This window comes from Ambystoma mexicanum, chromosome 2p (assembly GCF_040938575.1).
Source record: "Ambystoma mexicanum isolate Mex_15411 chromosome 2p, UKY_AmexF1_1, whole genome shotgun sequence".
NCBI lineage: Eukaryota > Metazoa > Chordata > Amphibia > Caudata > Ambystomatidae > Ambystoma > Ambystoma mexicanum.
In genome coordinates, this window is record NC_090923.1 from 1,027,503,948 (window position 1) to 1,027,526,258 (window position 22,311).

Here is a 22,311-nt window from a genome sequence, read left to right on the forward strand (position 1 = left end):
AAAAAAAAAAAATCATGGTTTAATGATAATGTCATCTCAACCAGAAAAATCAAAAGAGCATGGGAGCGAGAGTGGAAGAAAGGGGGGGGGGGGGTAGGGGTCTAAGTAAATATAAGGAAGCAGCTCATGCTTTCAAGAAGAGCATTATCAAGGCCAAGTCAGAACACTATAATGCATGGATTAATGATGCTAAATCCAATTCTGGTGAATTGTTCAAAATTCTTAAAGACTTTGAGACTCACACCTCTTTTCTCCACACAAAAAAAAGTTTCAGCATGGGCACAATCCATTCAGAATGAACTTTTGGCTAAAACACCCAGTCATAAAACAGCAATTACTCTACAACAGGTGAGCTTGGTATCTAAAACTACTCAAGCCCCCAGAAACATCATACCTGAATGTGATAATAACAGTCTCCCCCGGTTTTGCATTTCAAAGTGCTCAGAACAAGATATCTTGGACATAGTTAACAAAATTAAATTGAAATCTTGCCTTGGGAACATCTGCCCTGCTGACATCCTTATGGGCTCTTGGGACATCTCGGCTACCTGAATCACTAGAATGTTCAACATGTCATTTGAGGACGGATATGTCCTAGCTTCCTTGAAGGATGTCTGGATCACTCCCCTCCTTAAGACCACGCTTGACCAAGCTATTGGTAAGAACTATTACTAACGTACCCTATCTATTGAAGATCTCAGATCGAGTAGCTTATTTACAATTGAACAAATTCATTGAGGAAAATAAAATATTAAACAGCCACCAATCAGGCTTCAGAGCACAGCACGGAACTGAGACAGCCTTATTACATCTAAATCGAATATCACAGGCATAGTTAAGCAAGGCCACCCAGCCCTTCTTATGCTGCTTGACCTATCTGCAGCTTTTCATCTTATTGATCACGACCTGCTGCATGAAAGGCTTAAAACCACTGCCAATTGCTTTGAGGGGGCATGTCAGCTGATACAATCTTTCCTGGGCCCTAGAACATCTAGAGTGGCAGTGGAAAATGCCCAGGCCACTCCGATCAAATGGTGGAGTCCCACAGGGATCTTGCCTGTCCCCGATTCTCTTCAATATTTACATCGGGCCTTTGCTTGATCTCCTAGATGAATTGGGTGTAAGTTATGCGAACTACGCAGATGACACGCAGATACTTTTCAAACTCACTGGGACATATTCACAAAACTCTAAAATCTTAAATGACATCTACCGTGCGATTCAGTCATGGAAGGCTCTGATGATCTCAATGGTCACTTTCTTATATCTGGTATCCAAATTCCACTTAGTAAAACTGTCACAACACTAGTTGTTTTAGATCATGAGCTCTCTCTGAAGCAACACACCTCACAAGTCTGTTCCTCCTGTGGCCATGTGATTAAACTCATTCATCAAACTCACCCTTATCTTTATATCGAAAATAGATCACTGTTGGCAACAGCACTAGTCAATTCCCGCTTCGACTACTGCAATAGCCTGCTTGCCGGGACATCTGAGGCCAATCTACAACGCCTACAATCTTCCCAAAATGGTGCCATCAGAGCAGTTTATGGACTATCCAAATTAAATGCAAACACAACTCTGCATACAGAGAAGCTTTTCACTGGCTCCCGGTGAAACAAAGGGTCCGGCAGAAGATTCTATCTTTAACCTTAAAGTGGCAACGCAGAGGAGCCCCTTAATATCTTTTGGACAGAATATACACCAAACAATCCATTTGGTCTCGAAGATCTAGTGATAACCTCTCACTCAATCAACCACGATACTGTCTGGAGAAATTTGGTTGCAGAAGCTTTGAAATTCAATCGCCTAGGGAATGGAATTCGCTGCCGGAGAACGTCAAAGCATCTCCCTCCTTGATTACCTTCAAGTAATCTGTGAAGACCATTCTCTTTAACCTAGTCTAACCACTCCCCCATAGTTTTTCCCTTTCTCCTTTCTTCCGCGATTTGAAAACTTCGGGCATGCAGCGCACAACATCTTCTATAAATCTGTGAAGATCATTCACTTACCCTAGCCTCCCCTCTGAGCTCTAACTTTTTCTTCTCCCTCTTCTGTGCTCTGAAGCCCACAGGCGTGCAGCGCACAAAAGTAATTAAAATAAATAAATCATGAATACTCCAGCACATACTCATTTACTCACATACTGTTTTCAGATTTAAGAGAGGCTGTGTTGTTCCAAGCCTTTATTCTCTACAAGAAAGTTATGAAACATTTGTGTGACTTTACTACCTTTTCTATGGCAGCTTTCTGGATCAGAAATTTTACTTTGGGTAGGATTTCTTCTTGTTGGATGAACATTTCGAGCAGAGGGAAGGAAATGAGGGCTATACACATTACTCACAAGATTGCTTTATGTAATATCCTGTCAAGCTGGAAGATGGCCAGCTACCCTTCCTTTAAGTGCACCATTGTAGGGAAAACACTAGTGAGTTGTTTTGGGTGGCCTCTGATTTGCAGGTCGCTGCAAGAGTTTATCTTCTGGCTCTTCCACTGTTGAAAATTGCATTTTTGCTGATACTTTTGTTAGTGTGCCTACTGCCAGTACTGCTGTCCATACATTGATTGGTCTGTGAGATGAGAACTTTTCTCCCAAGGGATGAACGGAAGATTTGTAATCGATAGGGTGCTCGAGACGGACCATCTTCAAAGTTTCGGCTTCATTCTTCATCAATGTCAGAATCATCCCTCTGGATGAGTTAGTATTAGTATAGCAGTACCTGCTGTGCAGATCTTACCCATAAATTAGATTCTCCATCTTTCTTTCCCCGGTAAGAAAGAATATGTTCAGTATGTCTTCACAATCTTTATGATATTGAAGAAATCAGCCGAGCATCTTAAATAACATTTAATAAGATGCCATAGCTATCTTCTTTCCCACCTTGAAAAGTGTAACGCTGGTATAGAAAGAGTGTCCATAAATGGGTTGTAGCAACTCTGCCACCTATAGTTACAAAATAGACGTTCCTTTGGCAAAAGATAAATAGGTGTTCAAGACATGGATTTCTACAGTCAACTTCACAGCTGCTCGAAGAGTAATGTCAGCAAAAGCAAGATCTCTTGATGACATTTTGAAAAGTAGATTTGAGGACCTATCGTAGTAATTACCCCAGTCAGGATCGGACTCCCAGTTTCTTTCGGGTGTTGTGGGCCTCAAGAAAGAGCATGCTCTTGGAGCAGTTAATGATCTTGAGAGGTATTTGGAATAGAACAATGAGAATTTAGTGCGTCCAAAGATAACGGGTAGGAGTTGCAAGAAGCTGGGTCTAATTGACAAAGATATGCGAGGCAGATATGTGTTTTTAGTTGCAAAAAAAGTTTTCAAGAAAGCCCCATTTTAGCAATTTGCATTTGTTAGAAATGAAGATAATATTCTCCCTTGAAGAGTTCCAAGATCCTGCAAACAGGTAGAGATATTCAATATTAAAGAATATAATCAAGATCCAAGGGTAAACAAGGACAAGTTAATTCTAATAGTTTTTGTTCTCAATTATGGGCAACATGGTATTTTTTTTTTATAGGAGACCATTATTAGCATTTTGATATAAGAAAAACATTGAACCAACAACAATACATCACTTTCCAGCCCGGCTTCCACACCCACCCTCAACCCCATTAATATGACACCACTCCATTCCACAACTTTGAGCAAATATGCATCAAAAAGAAAAGCAAGTGAACAGATAAGGGGTCAAAGATCATTAAAAAACCTTTTTTTTAAAAACCTGTCACATTAAGAGAGCCAGGCTGCAGTGACAGATAATCAGTGAATTTTTCTGTGAAGTCCGGAATAAGGATTGCTGTTTCTTAGTCTCCAGTTATTTTCCCGATTCCTCACGGGAGGAGAGCTGGTTACTTGTGAATGTTATCAGATACTGATGACAATGACAGACAAGTGATATACCTCTACTAAAGTACATATTGTTGGATAAAGTACTTTCCTAGATTTCTCATTACGTGAAATTTCAACCACGCAGAGGCTGAGTTGTGAAATTTTTCTCACAGCCACCAGGCCACATCCTTTGTCTGCACAGCAACACGTCTTGCACCAAATGGATGTTTATATGTTTATGTTCTTAACAAGCGGCGAGGTAGCCGCGAAACGCGTCAACGGCAGAAGTCTTTTTGCCATATCATGGGAGCATCGTATTAATTTGATGTTTTTAATTTCTTTTTTTGCTATTGTCATGATTTGAACGTTCCTAAAGGAACGCGCAATAAAGGAAGCATGTTTTACTAACGAAGGTGGATCCTGATGATGATTTATGACCATGGAGAGTGCTGCTCATTTTACTGATCGTTGATCAGTGACAGGAAGAATATATATATATATATATATATATATATATATATATTCACCAAAAGAAGCTGAACGTTGTCAGCTAACAGCGGCGCTCCTCCAAAAGTATCAAAAATTCACATCGACATCAAGAATCTCTGCATCACATTCTTCATTTGGTACACGGTGGACAAGGTAGAGCAGAGAAAACGAGTTTCACCCAGGCAGGCGTCATCATATATATATATATATATATATGGGGCCATGCTACTCCTCCAACCTCAGTACAACCCTGTTTTCCCCACTGATCACAGACATTGAGGAACAGTAGAAATGTCACATCTCAAAAATACTCTAGTTACAAAATAAGGTCCCCCCCCCCCCCACCGGGGCCAAGGAATGCCCAAATTTAATTCGACCTTCCCTCACTGTAACGTGCCAAGTGTTTGTGATCAAGGCCACTTTAAAGTGTCTGGCTTACTTCCTGACCTTTGTTGCCTCCTTTTGAAAACCAGAACCAGTGGAAACTTCCCCTTCATTCTAGGGAGGGACCTAAATACACCTGGAATTCAACGAAGGAAGAGAGAATCAGCCGGAGAGTGAGGAATGCCGGCTTGCACAGCCATGCAGAGGAGTTGGTCTCTCCCTCACAGGAGGAGCAGAACTGGAGATCCACACAGTCGGCGTGGTTGGTGGAGACCCAAGGCTGCCCACAGAATGCTGCTGCTACGACGAAGGCAGAAATCCTGACGAGCCTCGGACTGCCATGGAAGGAAACAAAAGCACACGAAAAGAGACGTACCGGTGTCCTGCTTCCCACACACTAAACTCCCGGAAAGGAAGAACCGATGTGAATAAGCCGATCTCCTAGACCAGAGCCAAACCACGGATCTGTGCTGGCCAGAGAGATCACCCCGATTGCCGAATAGCGCAGCTGGAGAAAAGGTACACGGCATAAAAGGGTGAACTTCTAGATGGCAGTGAGGCTAGAACAAAGCCCACGCAGGGCCGAGAATCAGAGTACCCCACCAGAAGGGGAAAGAACGGACAAGCAAAGCAGAGTTAGAGAGTCCCATAGCCCACAGGGGGCTGACAAACCAAAGATCCCAGAAGGGGGTGTAAGAAACCACAGCAACGTTGAGCAGGCCCGGGGAGAGAGAAATGAGAAAACCAGCAGGGCTGAGGAAGCCCTTAGCCCCCGCCAGGCTGACAAACTGAAGACCCCAGCAGAGGGTGAGAAGCCACAACCAAAATTGGGCTAAGCAGGCCCGCAGCCTACGAGATGCTGAAAGTGGAAAGTGGAAATATCCAATTGGACATAAGGAGAACGTTTTGTTCGACTTATCCACATGCGAAGAACTTGTGACATTTAATAAGGAGAATACATCCCTGGAGAAGGGATACTCTAGAGACTATTAGGACTAGCAGATAAGCCCAATGTTTTGCCAAAAGAGGCTAAGAGACATTTTTGTTAGTTTGTTGGAACTATTAGACCAAGAGCAGGAAAAGACAGGGAATTCTTTGGTGGGGGTCCGAAGAACCAGCCGCCACTGATTTATACCAGAGGGAGAGTAGCCCCATGCTAAGTAAAGTTAACATTGTTTTTCTTTCTTTTCTTAGCGGCAAGTCCGATGGTTGGATAGATGGGATTTTGACAGATTTCAGTTGTAAGACGTCCTGATGAGGAACCATGTGTTTCATAGAGTAGGTACCCCTGTCGTAGAGGTAGGGTTTAGAGGAGGTTTCTTTTTTCTTTGAGTTAAACATTTGGTCCAAACATGTCCTCTGGTTCGTTCCCTATATCTGACTACCACAATGCATAAGAAAGAAGTTTAAGTTAATTTAAATCTAAGCCCTCTGACCCTCTCCCATCTTCGGACTTTTTTTTTAAAACCGCTGCCACCAAACTCCTTGACCCCCTCAAACTGTTCCTCATTATCCACCTGTTCTACACGTATCCCAAACACTTTTCCCAGACATCATCCTTCTTGACTCCTTTCCTACTGAAGCATAAATGGGTCTAATGGGAGACTTACCTCCCCAAAATCTCCTGTCTCACCCAACTCTACGTAGACTCTCCCCTATCTGACCACTCGCTGACCTTCCTTCACAACCGACACCCTCATGAACATGAGTACTCTTGACCTTGTATTTTTATTAATCTCCTTTGCCAAAACTAGCCTCACTTTTGGCCTTTCTTCCCATGCAACTGTCACCGACTTGGTTCTACCTCCCCATAAGCTCTGCTATTTCCAAGCACTAGTTTGACTTTCAGTGTTCCCATGTGGACAAGCTCAGGTCCCTCCGTGCTAGCTGCTCCCTCCTCAGCCCTCTTTCACTGAACAGTACTTTGAAGACTTCAACAAGCCCTCATATGATAATCATTATTTTGCCCATACTGTTTACTCCCTCCACCCCAACCCTGGGCTACCCTTAAGATTCAGTAGCTGGCGATGGATATGCAAATTCACTGACTCTGGTGGTGCGAATTCTGCACTCCTCTACTCTTTACTGCATACATGCACGCTGTTGGTTTCTTTTCTGTACGCTTACAACCCTGAAAGCTCTCCTCTACCCTACAATCCACAGCTGACCGACCTCATCCTCAAAAAATGTTCCTTCCTCTCGGTTAATGACTCTGCCCTGCCCTCCAATATACGCAACATTGCATACCTCCTCCTGCTGCATCCTCCTCACCGCCTCTCATTGTTACCCTAAAATGTTGCCTCTGCTCCTTTGCCTCTACCTCACCTGATGAATTGGCTCCAAACCTAAAGACTGCAAACCCATAATGCAGCCCGGTCTATCCTTTCACGTTAAGCTAAAACATTATTATTAATCTATTCTCATCTTCAACTCTAATAAGATATTTCCTGCCTGCTTCCAAGTAGATACAGTTATATCAGTACATAAAATGGCCTCTGCAGACATTTATGGCAACTACTGACCTGTCCTACTTCTCCCTCATGACGTCAAAATCCTGGAACAAGTGTCTTCAACAGGATCACTTATAACTTGGAAGCTAACACACTTTGCAAACCTCTCCAATCTGTTCTGCAGCCATCTGTCTATCACTCCACAAAAAAATACCCTGACCCAGGTCTTAAACTTTCTAAACTCTGCTCGTCAACTCAAACTGTACTCAATAGCTCTACCTACACTCCAGACTGCTCCTCAAGGACTTCCGAATGTCTCTCAGTCTTGCATCTCTGGATGGCAATTCATTGCCCTATACTGAACTTTGAACATCAAAGACATCTACTGGCTCAAAACACCCAACCCCTCCCTGATATCAATTCCTACAACCCTGTCCTTCCATTCACTGAAGATATCAATCTTAGAATCCTTTTCGATAGCGATCTGAAGCCACCTCATTTCATCACCCCTAAAACCAACGTTGCACGGAACAACTTCTTAAGCATTTTGAAGATCCAACCTCTTCTCACATACCACACCACTAAAACTCATCTCCCATATGTTATCCTGTCATCTTGACTAGTGCTGGAACCTGCCTCTTGGGCCACCCTCTCTACTCTTCCTCCCCACTTGATAAAATTCTCAACATTGCCACTCTCACCCACTTATCACCTATCTCTCTAAAACACCTCTACAACGGATAACTGTGTACAAAGCCACATTGTCAACTTGAACCCCACGCCCTGAATCTGTAATCTCCCAGACTATCATTGGCTATATGCTACCATCATTCTGTAGATACTCTTCTATAAGCTCAGGTCAGTTTTCATCCCCAGTTTATGTCTTGCCCAACAACCATCACCTGGTTTATTGTCCGTTGTTCACCAAATTAGATTGAAAGGCATCTGCTTATGGATATGCTCTGGTTACTGTATTCAACTCTGATATGTCAAAATATCATCTCAGAAATAAATAGAAATTCAAAAGACAAGCTATAACACGTGGATGGCAGTAACGATTGGGAGGGAATTCCACTAACAAAAGAAGGATTTGAAGCACAGAATGTCCCACTCCAGGAGCCTTCAATAGCCAGAGTAACTAAAAAAATAGCACTTTGTGAACATGTAAAGGCACGCCCACATTGTTGCCTCACAAGATGTTCAGCAACAACCCTTCTCTGCATTAGTACCTACCTGATGGCTCAAAAATGGGCCCTCAGGTAGCTGTTTATCTGCTTGCCATCCTGTACCAGGATTTGAAGCATAAGATGACTGATCGTGAAATTGTCTGTTTCAAGGCAGCTTTCAAATTTTTGAAGGCCCACAAAAACCATCTAGAAGGTACTTCTTGATTAAGGCCATTTAGAAACTCAAGGCTCTGTTAGGATCCAGCCTATGGAATTATTCCTCCTTTATAGATGGATGACGATGCTAAAAGGTACCATACCAGAAGATGCATTTTTTATTGAAATTTAATGAGAGGATACATTTCTATAATAGTGAACACCAAGTGAACAGAGCTGGCTTAGACATGTAAACAACTTCAATGTGCTGTCTGCTAATAATACATATTTACATTCATAAATTGTGCAACAGCGAAATGGCCTATGGGAAGACTAAACTCTTTGCTACCAATGCATGGGAAGGAAAATAAGTGCAGCTGAAATGTGCTATTAGAATGTTTAGCTAGCAAGACTACAGGACCTTCATTGCCGTTCATTTACCTGTCCATGAAGTGGGTCGTCACTGCCCTCTTGCTCGGAAGAGTAACTTTCTTCCTCTTCCTCAGAATAATTATCTATATCTGGAGACCGATCTACAACACAAAAGGAGTGTGTTTTATTAACAAACCAAACATTTTTTTTAAAACATTATCAGGTAATCACAAGATTACTTCAATTCCATAGAACAGATACTCCACAAACAGGAATACAATGTCATCTGCAGTGTGTTTAAAGTTCAGTAAACAAAATCCACAAAAAGTGATCAGCTTGTAAATTGTTAATATCTTCTAAATAATTATTAACCAGGCTAATAACAGTTACAGTTAAAATCCCTAAATGTTTTAGTCAGCCCTTGGAAAAATTGTCAGTATTGCACACATGCATCAATTACACTAAACGTATGTTGTGTAAAGGATTATACAGAAACTACTAATCCTTACATAGGGACAGGTCACACCCTCTACTGTACGCAATGCAATGCAGACAGCCACATCAGATTATTCCTCATTCTACCATTTCAATAGGGTACAATGAGGAATCCAAAGCTAGATCATGATTTTTAAAAAAAGAAAATGAGCATAAAAAGATTTAAAAAATGAAAAACCTTCACAAGAGACAGTGCAGTAACTGAATTAAGAATCAGGGCCTCATGAGTTGGGCAGTATACTGTAATAGTGTCGGGAATGGAATGAGTGCCGCTTTTACCACACCACCGAATAAAGAGTTGGCGCCAAATCCGGCAGTGGAATTAGAGCAGATGGAATTACCACCAACATATGGAGTGAAAACGGTATTTCCACCGTATCAGAAGTCAAAATACTGCCCAAAGAAAATGGGTGGTAATTCCTCCGAATACACAGTGCAGTTACCTCCACCTAAAAGGGGGAGGTAAATGAATACAAGTGATAAAAAAGTCGTAGGCACACCCAATCAACTCTGAAAGACTACAAAAACGCCTGCACTGGACCCAAACACACTTTTCAAAACAAGGCTGCTACTTGCTGTCGATAACTGGGACATGCAGCTCCTCCTGCTCCACATTGAGCTTCAGAGGCAGGAACAGCAGCACAGAGAAGAGGAGGGGGAGGCGCCATGTAGGCCAAGGGCATATTCCCCGGGTTAGGCCCTCACCCTGGACATGAACTGATATCCAGCCGACTTCCCTGTACCGGCTGAACAAGGAGACCATTGTAGAGCTGCTCTCCCTGATTCAGGATTAACATCAGATCTGCCTCACCCCTGCTGCTATTTGTGTCTGTCCTACATTTCCTTGCAACTGGCACATACCAGCGCACTGGGCATGCTGCATGGCATGTCCCAGCCCACATTTTCATGTATGGTTTGTGATATCATGATATTTTATTTATATCGCACTCGTACACGTGTTTCAGAGTGCGACCAAGCAAAGGGAGGGGGGGGAAAAAGGAAGAACAAAAAAAATAATAAAGACAATGATCTTGCTAGGCCCACTGACATTAAGAATGCGCAAGTGCGTGGAGAAGGAAAAAGGGGGAAGTGCGTCGAAGGGGGAGAAGTGGAATGTGCAGAACAGAAGAGAAAAGAAAAAATAATAAGGGACGTAAATAAATAAATAAATACGGCAATGAAAAGGTGGTAGTGCAGCCAGCAAGTGGCAAGTGCATAATTGGTCAGATAGGGTATGTCTGATAAATGTAGAAGAAAGGTGGGGGACTGTATGGGTACAGATACAGATCCCAGTGCAGTGGGTGGCCCTGAGGCAGTGCATGAGGGAGGCAGGGTGAGCAGGTACCTGGGCCAGAAGGTGGCCAGGTGTACGGTGCCATGAGAGAAAACATGTCAGCAGGGGAGAAGAGGGGCAAAGGAAGAAGCGAAGAGGAAGGTCTTGAGGTGCTTCCGGAACCGGAGATGGTTCTGCTCAAATTTCAAGGTGGCAGGGAAGCTGTTCCAAAACAAGGCCCCAGCCAAAGACTGATCTACCCCCAGCTTGTTTCTTTGAAAAACGACTGACCCTGAGGGAATTTGAAGTAGAGGAGCAAAGGGCACAGTAGGGGAGGTATTTACGGAGGGTTATTTGACAGTATTTTGGACCCAGGCCCCAGAAAGCCTTGTGGACAATGCAGAGGGTTTTAAATGTAATCCTTGCATCCACTGGGATCCAATGAAGGGATTTCAGAGCCTGAGAAATATGATCCCAGGGCTTGATGCCAAGGACAAGTCTCAGTCCTGTTTTGGATTAGTTGTAGAAGGTGGAGAGTGGAGGCAGGTAGATTTCGAAATTATAAGTTACTCACCGTAGTGACTAACGTACTCTTAATCCATAGTCCCCTTTCCTCCATACTGTATGGTCGTCCCTTCCAAGGGACGGGAGACGGAACCTTTTTCACCAGAAAAACCTTCTTCCCCTTTAAATTTAGAGGCGCGCTGGGGCACGGCCCAGGGAGTATGTGCTGCCCTGACTCCGCCCTCCGGCACCACACCTCAGTCCCCATTGACGAGTCGACAATAGATTTCACATTGCCTAATGACACCAGTATTATTATGGGGGGGGGGTTGATGGGACGTATGGAGGAAAGGGGACTATGGACTAAGAGTATGTTAGTCACTACGGTAAGTAACTTATAATTACTCTTACGTCCCATCCCCTTTCCTCCATACTGTATGGGCGATTACAACGGATTGAAGCCACAGGGTGGAGAGAAGACCTCCTTAAGCAAATAGGTTCCTGAGAACCGCCTGTCCGAAAGCCGCATCAGATCTAAAGCCAGCATCCAAACAGTAATTCTTGCAGAAAGCCGAGGAGAGGCCCAAGTGGCCGTCCTGCTTATGACTTGCCATGGGACATGGCGCTGGAATGCGATGGCCGTTGCCTTGGCCCTGACTGCGTGGGCATGCATGTTGGCCGGGAGCAGCTTGTGCTGGCCCTCATACGCTTCTTTGATGGCAGAGACCATCCAGCTGGATATGGAAGCCTTAGAGGCCTGATAGCCTGGCCTTGAGCCGCCGAAAGTGACAAACCGGGGATCCGACTTGGGGAAGCCCTTGGTCCTGTCAAAGTAGAATTTTAGGGCACGCCCGACATCCAGGCAGTGCTTCACTCTCTGTGCTTCGTCCTTGGGATCGGAAAAGAACGTAGGGAGGACTATTTCTTCGTTCAAGTGGAATGCAGAGGGAACCTTCGGCAGAAATGCCGGGTGCGTCTGCATGACTACCTTGTCCTTGTGAAAGGTGGTATATGGTTCAGAGGCGACCAGCTCCTGAATGTCGCTGACTCTGCGAGCCGAGGTAAGACCGACCAGTAAGGCCGTCTTCATGGTAACCAGCCTAATGTCCACGGACGCCATTGGCTCGAATGGTTTGTGCGCCAGGGCCCCAAGACTATATTAAGGTCCCACACAGTGTGTGGTCTCTTGACGGGCGGGTAGAGCCTAGGGAGACCAGTCAGATGTTTCTTGGCGATTGGGTTGGAGGAGGAAAAAAAGCCTTCCTCCGAGTTCCTGTAAGCCCCTATGGCTGCAAGATATGTACGGCAGGTGTCGACCTGTAAGCCCGAATGAGCGAGGTGCGCCAAAAAGGAGAGCACATCGTCCAAATTGCAGGCCAAGGGGTCAATTCCCTTGGAGTCTGCCCAGTAGTAGTACCTGGTCCATTTGATCTTGTACTGGGCCCCTGGTGTCTTTGCTCCTTGCACCCTGTATGATCTCCAGATTGGCCAGTGAGAGGCCAAGGTGCTGAAACATTACCTGCTCAGGTACCACGCTGTAAGGGCTAGTTTCCTTGGTGCAGGGTGGATGATCATGCCCCCCTGCTGTGCCAGAAGATGTGCTGGGCCCGTCGGGAGGTGTATCGGGGACACCTCCGAGAGGCTGAGGAGCTCCGAACATCATGGTCTGGCTGGCCACCATGGAGCAATCAGAATGATGAGGAGTTGGTGCGACTGCTTGATCTTGCAAATTACCCTGTGGATCAGGGGAGTGGGAGGAAAGGCGTAGGCCTTCATGCCAGTCCATTGGAGGTGAAATACGTCGCCCAGAGAGCCGGGGCCCTGACACTGCGAGGATGCGAACTGGAGGCACTTCTTGTTGTGACAGGTGGCAAAGAGATCCACTTGGGGATAACCCCACTTGTTGAAGATCTCCTGACTAACAAGGTCGTTTAGCTGCCACTCGTAATTGTCTGCTCGCAGCCTGCTGAGCATCCAGGTTGGATTCCCCCGGGAAGTGGACTGCCTAGAGGAAAATTTCATTTTCCAGGGCCCATTCCCACATGCTGATCGCCAATCTGCACAGAGGAGGGGATCTGGTGACTCTCTGCTTGTTGACGTAGTATTTGCTGGTCGAGCTGTCTGTCTGGATGAGGACAACCTTGCCCTTGAGAAGTGGTAGGAATGCTCCGAGTGCTAGCCAGATGGCATTCAGCTCCACACAATTGATGTGGTATTCCTGCTCCTGTCGAGTCCAGGTGCCATGGACCGAGAGATCGTCCAGGGTGGCTCCCCAGCCCTCGAGTGAGGAGTCTGTGGTGATGGTGGCCTGCGGGGAGGGCGGCCGAAAGGACTTGGCCGTCCGTAGGTTGCAGTCCAAAGACCACCAAGTTAGGTACGGGTGAAGAGATGTGGGAACGTTGATCGTCTCAGATTGCGAGCCCTTCTCCTGATTCCATGAGGCCCCGAAGTGCAGCTGACTCCTTCTCATCCTTAGTCTTGTGTGCGGCACGGCTCACAGAACCGCCGCTAGTAGACCCATGGGATGTTGGTACCACCATGCCGAGGTCACCTCTCTGCTGAGGAAGTGGGCGGTGGCCCTCTTGATGGCCGAGATCTTGTCCTCCAACGGGAAAACCCTCTCGGAGCACGTGTCCCAAATGAGTCCCAGGAATGTCAGTCTACGTAGGGAGCAGCTGTGACTTCTTGAGGTTGACCGAGAAGCCCAGGTCGTGCAGTGTATTCATAAGGGCATGGGACGAGTGGTGAACCGCTTCTGGAGATGTAGCCCTGACAAGCCAGTCGTCGAGGTATGGGTTGATGTGGAGGCCCTGTGCTCTGAGAAGGGCCGCTACAGCATTCATGAGCATGTTAAAGACCCTGGGGGCCAAGTTGAGGCCAAATGGAAGGACTTTGTATTGGAAATGGTAGCCCATGATTCTGAACAGCAGGAAAGAACGATGGGGCTGCCAAATCGGGACGTGTAGGTATGCATCCTTCAGATCTAGGGAGCACATCCAGTCTACCTTGTCGAATGTCTCTGCTATAAAAGCTGGCAAAGCCATCTTGAATTTTTGCAGGGGTAAGGAGAGGTTGAGGGTGGAAAGGTCCAGCACAACTCTCAAGCGCGCCTGGTGGTTCTTCTGAATGGTGAAAATCCTGGAGTAGAAGTCGCAGCCTCGCTGGGAGGCTGGAACTTCCTCCACTGCCTGGCTCTCTACGAGCGACCGGATCTCCGCCAAAAGCGTTGCTGTCCCAACCTGTGTGAGTGGAGGAGGGAGGAGAGGCTGGGATGGGTAGGCGGTACCCCGTGGATACTACGGAGAGGATCCAGGGGTCCGCGAAATTCTGGCGCCAGAAATTTGCATGGAGAGCAAGCCTGCTCCCCACCGGAGACACGTGGACCCGAAGGGGCATGTCATGCCTTCTTTCCCTAGGAGGCTGAGGAGGGGGACTGGAAAAAGCTGCGGAACTCTTCATATGTCCGACCTTTCTCCGAGCACTGCTGAGATTGGGTGTACGATTTGGGCGTGGTCTTAGTAAGAATGGATAAAGACTTTGCCGTTTGTAAGCTGCTGTTCTTCTTGTCAAGCTCTTCGTCCGTAGAGAAGTGGAATGATCGATCTAGAATGCGCTCCTGGACATCTGGGTTGAACTTCGTTGCCCGGAGCCAGGCTGTTCTCATGTCCGTGGCAATGCAGATGGCACGGCCTGAGGTATTGATATGCGCCACTGGGGATTCCATGAGATCATGCGCCACAAGCTTGGCTTCTGCTAGCCCCGCCTTAAAGCGAGATAGGCATTGGGTGGGGAGTTCCGGGAGGAAGTCCTCAATTTCCCACCATAACGGTTGGTTGGCGGCCGCCAGCATGACATCTGCGTTATTTATTTAATACATTTGTTATACGCCCAGACCCGGAGGTATCACGGCGTAGTTACAGACAGTGGTTGACTACATCTTTATTTAGAAACATGGTAATTCAAAAAAACAGTGGTATTATTAACTACAATGCATATACAAGTGGATGATGGGGGTCTAGTCAATGAGGGTGAGGGGTCTAGGCTGGCCTAGTATTGGTTGAATAACCAAGTTTTCAGTGATTTTTTGAATTTTGGAAATGTGGAAAGGAAGTTTCAGTCTTGATGTTGGTGGGTAGTGAGTTCCAGTCTCTAGGCGCAAGGACTTTGAAGCTGCTGCATCCCGCTTTCTCTTTTTTTATAACCTGGGATATCGAGGTACGTGTTATTGTTGGATCTGAGGAGTCTGTTCTGGGCTTTATTGACTGTGTCGATGCGGTATTTGGGCGCTTTGTTAGCAATGCATTTATGCGTAATGGCTAGGGTTTTGAATAGTATCCTAGCTTGTATAGGGAGCCAGTGATTGTCTCTCCTGATATTGGAAATGTGTTCAGATTTTTTTTATGCCTAGGGCGGCTCGGAGGGCTTTGTTCCGCAATAGCTGAAGTTTGGCTATGTTGGTTTTGGCGGTGCCAAGGAAGAAGATGTTACAATAGTTGAGTTTCGATAGTATAAATGCTCTGGCTAATGTGACGCAGTTGTTAGGTGAGAGAAATGTACATCTTTGAGAGATGAGTTTGGATGTGTAGGCGGTTGAAGAGGCTAGTGTGTTTATTTGCTTTGACATGGTTAAGGAGGCATCTAGGTAGACACCCAGTATCTTGACTTGTTTGAGTACTGGGATGCCATCAATGATTTATAAATAGGCTGGAGTGAGTCAATTTTAGAGGATGAACCTAATACGAGTAGCTCCGTTTTGTCATCATTGAGGTAAAGGCTATTATTCGCCATCCAGTTTTGTATAAGTGAGTATATTTGGTTGATGAGAAGTGAGTCTTGCTCGCGATTGCCTGTTAGCGGGATAAGGATCTGGGTGTCATCTGCGAAGTTGGTGTAGATGACACCCATGGAATCCAAGGCTGCAAAAAGCAGCTTTGTGTAGGCATTGTACAGTGTGGGGATAGACATTTGCCTTGCAGGATGCCTAAGGGAACTGGTATGGGGTTGGCTGTTAGGAAGGATTTGATCCATTGGGTGGCGTCCTTGGTGTTCGTGTGATCTTTTTATGTGTCAAAGGGTGACTAATTCTTCATTGAACCAGAAGCAGGATCCTTTAATCTGGCCGTTTTGGTGACAATGGGAGCAAGTAAGTCAGTAGTGTGGGTGAGGCTTTGTTGGCAACGCTCTGCTAGGTAAGCGGGGTTATCAGTATTTGGCGTCATATTGGCTAAGGCTTCAATCAGGACAGGGGAAAGGTTATCTGCTTTTTGATGTTTCTGGTTTCAAAGTTGTTTGTTTTTTTGGAGATGGTGTCCTGAGTTGTTGTTCAGTGTAAAGTTGATGACTGAGTGGTCTGACCACTTAACAGGGAGGATGGAATCGATAGTGACCTGTGAGTTGAGTGAGGAGCCAATCCAGTGTTCTACCTTTAGAGTGGGTGGGTTCATTGATCAGCTGCATGAAGTTCATATCTATCATAGCTGAGTGGAAGGCTGATGCTTCAAGATTTAGAGGATCATTGAAGCCTAAGTTTATATTGCAGAGAATGATGCATTTAGTGTTGGGCTAGATAAGGGGAGTTAGCAATAGGGGAATGTCCAGGTTGGGGTGAGTGTTTTTATTTGGTACCCTATACATTACTATGAAGTTGGTAGTGGTTTTAGGGTTGGATGTGAATTTAACTAGTAGAAGTTCGTAGCCTGGGATTTGTTCCATAGGGCAGGCTCTGATTTGCATTGGCCTGATGCAGGTGCAAGGAGGTGTTGGAGTAGATCTTCTTGCTGTATGCCTCCAAGATCTTCTCCTCCTTGCCTAGCAGGGCCGCAGAGCAGGCGGCTGAGGACGACTGAGGCTTGGAGTATAGTGATGCTGCAGCGATCACCGAAGAGTGTGGCTGAGGATGGGTAGAGAGCAAGAGTGCATCCCCCTTCATCAGCCTGTACTTAGCGTCCAGGCGTCGGTTGACCGGCTGGACTGAGTGGGGCTTGAGCCAACCCTTCTTGGCCAGGGAGGCGACATCAAGTTTGCAGTGGAATCCCCGTGTTGGCAGAGGGACGTATAGTGAGGACTTCAGTCAGAACCCCCTCTGCCGGCTGTTCGACCACGGGTTGGGGGAGGCCCAGGTACTCCGCCAGGCCACTCAGACGTTCACGGAAGGCCCTGCCTGAGGATGGCGTGTCCGGATCATCCTCCTGGTCCGTATCCTGCGGATCTGGAGGATCTTGTGGAGAAGGAGGGGTAGATGGCACCGGAGGCTGGGGTACAGGGACCGCAGCCAGAGGCTGAGGAGGCGGCGCAGGTTGCATAGTTGGCTGTGGAGTCGGAGGAGGCGGCTGCACCGGGACCTGGGGGCCTGATTAAGGCATCTGTGGTACCTCTAGCCTGGTGGTGAGGACTTCCCTAACCGCGTCTTTGATGATAACCCCCATCTGAGGAGACCTCATGAGGCCGAGAAACTTCTCGAAGAGCACTTCCTCACTGGCCAAAGAGGTGGCGGGGGGGACCAACAGGGTAGCGGGGGGCTGCTGGAGCGGCTGCGTACCCAGTCCGTATGAACGCAAAGGAAAGTTGCCCTGCGCAAATGAAGGGTAGTCTATAGGCCACGTACCTGGTTGAGGCCAGTCCCACTTCGACACTCGTTCTTCGCCAAATTCGTGGAATGGCATCGGATGGGTGCCCCTTTCTGGCATGGCAGCGATTTTGTCGAGCTGCCTGCCACGTGATTGCGACGTGTTTCTCGGCCCGCTGGGCCCTGCCTGGTTCAAGACTCTTGCGTGTGGATCATGAGGCCTACCCTGCTCCTCGGGCCTCGGCCCGGTAGGTATGACACCCACGACCTGGGGGTCGGTAGAGCTGTGTTTAGGCGCCCCCTCGGACGTACTGTCGGTAACTGGGCGCGGCCCCTCTGACGTGTTGCCGGTAATAGGCCGTATCCCATCGGCCATTGTGCCGTTAACAGGTCGTAGCCCTTCGGGCGTAGCCCCGGTACAAGAACCCTCCATTCCCTCGACACTGTGCCCGGGAGGATCAGAGAACCCTTCGACCTGAAGGCCGATAGCCGTAGCAGCCTCGGGCATGTGCCAGTAGAAGGACCTGACCAGTCCCTCCCGCGCAGAAGAGTCCCTGGTAAGGAGTCTCACTTGCAGGGTGCGCTAGAAAATATTGGCCCTACCTTGGGCCTATTTCGATGCTTCATGAAAACCTTAAGATCCTCTGGAGGTGACCTTTGGAAGAGCTCCCTCCACCTGGCTAGTCTGCTCTTCAGCACCTACGAGGACAGCGAGTCACATGCCGAACAGGATTGCCAACTGTGGCCTGAGACAAGGCAACGTAGGCAGAGGGCATGGGGGTCTGAAGTTGGTAAAAGCCTGTTGCAGGATGGACACCTGCTGAACCCTGAGGAAGTCGACATGCGCCAGGGAGGAGCGCGACGCCTGAGGACCGAGTACCTGAATGATAGATAAGACAAAAAAAGACAAAGAAGAAGTATCCGCGCATGGAATTACATGGCCGAAGCCAAACCCAGGAGCGCTGGTGAATTCGGCCCGTTCCCGTCGACGCAGAAAAGGGGACTGAGGTGTGGTGCCGGAGGGCGGAGTCAGGGCAGCGCATGCTCCCTGGGCCACGTTCCCGCGGCCTCTAACTTTAAAGGGGGAAGAAGGTTTTTCTGGTGAAAAAGGTTCCGTCTCCCGTCCCTTGCAAGGGACGCCCACACAGTATGGAGGAAAGGGGACAGGACGTAAGAGTAAGAGGCTGTTACAGTAGTCCAACCTGGAGAGAACCAGAGCTTGGGAGACAGTCAGCTTCTGGGGGAAGGAGAGGAAAGGAAGAGTACCTCTGAGGAGATGAAGTAAGAGGTCTGACTTTTTAGAGACGCCAGAAGTGTGGGTGCAGAAGGTAAGCGTGGAGTCAAAGAGGACTCTGAGGTTCTTAGCCTCGCAGGTAGGAGTAGGAGGGCGGCCAAGGGAGGCCGGCCAGAGAGTGAGGGGGAAGGATGGTGAACCGATGAGGAGGATCTCGGTCTTGTTGGCATTTAGACAAAGATTGTTGGCAGTACACCACTTTTGAATGGCGAATAGACAATCAGAGATGAGGGAGGGAGAGGAGGTGGCCGAGGGCAGCCTGAAAACGAGTTGAGAGTCATCAGCGTAGCACTGGATGTTTGAGCAGAAAATCGAAATGCAGTAGGTATTGGTTGAAAAGCCAGGGCGAGATGTTAAACCCCTGGGGAACAAGTATCAACAAATAGTGACCCCACAGGGGTCACTATTTGTTGATACTTGTTGAATCTTTACCCCAGACCTCCACAGAGTAGGGGATTTACCCTTCAGTTTATATAAACCCCTGGGGAACACCACAGGTAAAAAGTGAGATCGATGAAAGGAAGGACCCAAGTTGTACATGGGAGTTTCGATCAGAGAGGAAAGAGGTCATCCAGGCCAGAGCCTGATCAGTGATACCCAGGTTGTCACAAAGACAATTGAGCAGGGTGGTATGGTTGACCGTGTCGAAGGCATAGGAGAGATCAAGTAGGATGAGGAAAGAGGAAATGCTAAGAGTCAAGGTTGGAGAGCAGATCTTCACGGATGTTCAGGAGAGCAGTTTCCGTGCTTCTGCCGCTCATAAGCCAGATTGGTGGTCCTGTAGAGAGCCACCAGAATCGGAATGAAGGTTTAGCTGAGAAATTTCCAGCTTTTCCAGGAGTTTACCCAAAAAGGGAGTATTGGAAATTGAGCGATAGTTACCTGGACAAGAAGGATCGGCTGTGGGTTTCTTGAGCAGAGGATGCACAATTGTGCAGGTTCTGGAAGCACTCCTGCACCATGCATGCCGGCACATCTCCCTGCCCACCCCACCACCCCAGCACAGATAAATGCCATGAAAACCTATTTCTATGCAGCAGCCCACTTGCCCAACACAATTGCTGCTCTTAACTGCAGCCATATGGCATGGCTCGCCCCTCAAACATCCAAAGAGGTATACCACAATAGGAAGAAGTATCACTACATGAATGTCCAGGTTACCTCCGATGTGGAGCTCGTGATCACACACTGCCTGTATACAAGAAAAGCCACAGTTGCAGTTTTGTTTCTGAACTATCTTTCTACTAATAACCAATCACTGGTCTCTGGGTCATACTGCCCCCAGCCAATGACTGCCCTCTACCTAAGCCCCTCCTCTGGCAGCCATCTTCAGATTTAGTAGCATGTAAAGTGGCAGTAGGACCAAGAGAAGAGCCGCAGAGGGGTTGGAGGGAGGTTTACATGCAAATCCATGCTGGAGAGTACTTCTTACCTGGTAACGTTCTTTTGATGGGATGTTCCTCTCACGTATTCCTCATCTTGTTTATCTCCAGCTTGCTTGCCTCGGAAAAAAAATTTCAGTAGAGGGCGCTGCGCGTCGATGTCCCTCGAGCCGATGTTCGTCGACAGCCTCCGTATCGGCGCCGACGTCATCATGCGTATAAATAGACTCGCGCAGCGTCCGTTGCTCAGTTCCGTTTTGATGTTAACAGTTGTTTTACATGAATTGGTTAGTGACCCAGAAGGAGCGTAAGCTGTATCCACAAGGGAAGTTTTACTGAGGGGATGGATGGGAAGGGCGATGAGTAATACATCGAAAGAACATTACCAGGTAAGAAGTAACTTGTTCTACGAAGGGATTGTGTCCTCCGACGTATTCCTTATCTTGATAGACACCCATAGCAGTGGTGTGTAACTGGAGGTGGGAGTAAAATTGCCATGTTTCCCTTCAAGAGTGAACAGAGTGCAACACAGCTTTGCCAAACCTAGTCTCTTGGCTAGAGTAGGAATCCAGGTTGTAAAATCTTGTGAAGGTATGTGCAGACGACCATGTGGCAGCCGCACATATGTCTCGAATTGGTACCCCTCTTTGGAGGGCCGAAGAGGCTGCGATACCCCTGGTTGAATGAGCCCTAAGATTTTGAGGAGGCTCTTTCCCTGCCAGTTTGTAACATTCCAGAATGGCTAAAATGATCCATCTGGAAATGGTTTCTTATTGTTAATCCCAATTTGTGCCCTGAGTAACCTACGAACAGTTGGTCTGCTTGCCTAATCCTAGCAAGTCTGCTGATGTAAAAGCTCAAAGCCTGCCTTGGGTCCGGCCTATGCAGCCTTTCTTCCTCTTTCCCCGAATGGGGAGGGGGATAAAATGAAGGCAAGGTAATCTTCTGAGTGATGTGGAATTCAGAAACCACCTTTGGGAGAAAATTAGGCTTCACTTGTAGGACAACTTTATCTTTATGAAAAATTGCATGATGGGGATTACAAGATAGAGCCTGTAATACGCTCACCCTCCTAGCAGATGTCAATGCCACTAATAAGACAGTTTTAAGGGTGAGAAATTTTAGTGACCAAGAGTGGAGTGGTTCAAAAGGAGTACCCATCAGGAAATTTAAGACTATATTTAAGTCCCATAAGGGAATTTGGAATGGTCTTGGAGGATAGACATTGGTTAATCCCTTCAGAAATTGTATTACTAAGGGGAACTTGAAATACGATGGTTCCTCTGCAGTGCGCTTGAAGATCGATAGCGCTGCAAGATAGCCCTTGATAGTGCCAACCTGAAGGCCCGAATTTGCCAAATGGAGTAGAAAAGATAACACTGTTGGTATACCACATGAAAAGGGGTCAATATTCTTTTCTCTACACCAGCTGCAAAACTTGTTCCAACGGCAGCAGTATAAAGTCTTTGTTGCTGGCCTTCTTGCCGAAAGCAACACCTCCATGACATCATCTGGGAGGTCCCAATCCTTGTATCTCAACCTTTCAGATATCAAGCGTGAAGGTTGAGGGTTCTGATGTCTGGATGGAGAACCTGACCTCCCTTCTGCGAGAGAAGATTCTCCTCGAGTGGAAGACGAATTGGAGGGCAGATGACATGGTCCAGAAGGTCCGGGTACCACGTTCTCCTGGCCCAGTCCGGGGCAATTAGGATCATGGCTTTCCGGAACCTTCTCAACCTCCTGATCATTTGAGTCATGACAGGGACTGGAGGAAACGCGTACAGAAGTGGAAACTCCCAGTCCACTGCGAACGCGTCCCCTAGAGCTCCTCTCGGGGGAAATTCCCTTGAACAAAACTGATCGCACTTCCTGTTGATGCTGGTGGCGAACAGATCCACTTGAGGGGTTCCCAAAGGGTGAAGATCTGTTGAAGGACTTCCTGAGCTAGT

At 47.1% G+C, this 22,311-nt stretch overlaps 1 protein-coding gene across 5 annotated transcripts in view; it reads right to left on the minus strand.

The window, feature by feature from the left end:
• The window catches only part of PACS1 (phosphofurin acidic cluster sorting protein 1), a 2,791,059-nt gene that overhangs the window by 2,139,279 nt on the left and 629,469 nt on the right, over positions 1-22,311 (minus strand). For all 5 annotated transcript variants that reach the window (XM_069644890.1, XM_069644889.1, XM_069644887.1 and 2 more), the window contains exon 6: positions 8,919-9,010. In XM_069644890.1, the coding sequence (XP_069500991.1) occupies positions 8,919-9,010 (92 nt within the window). The remainder of the gene's footprint in view (positions 1-8,918; positions 9,011-22,311) is intronic.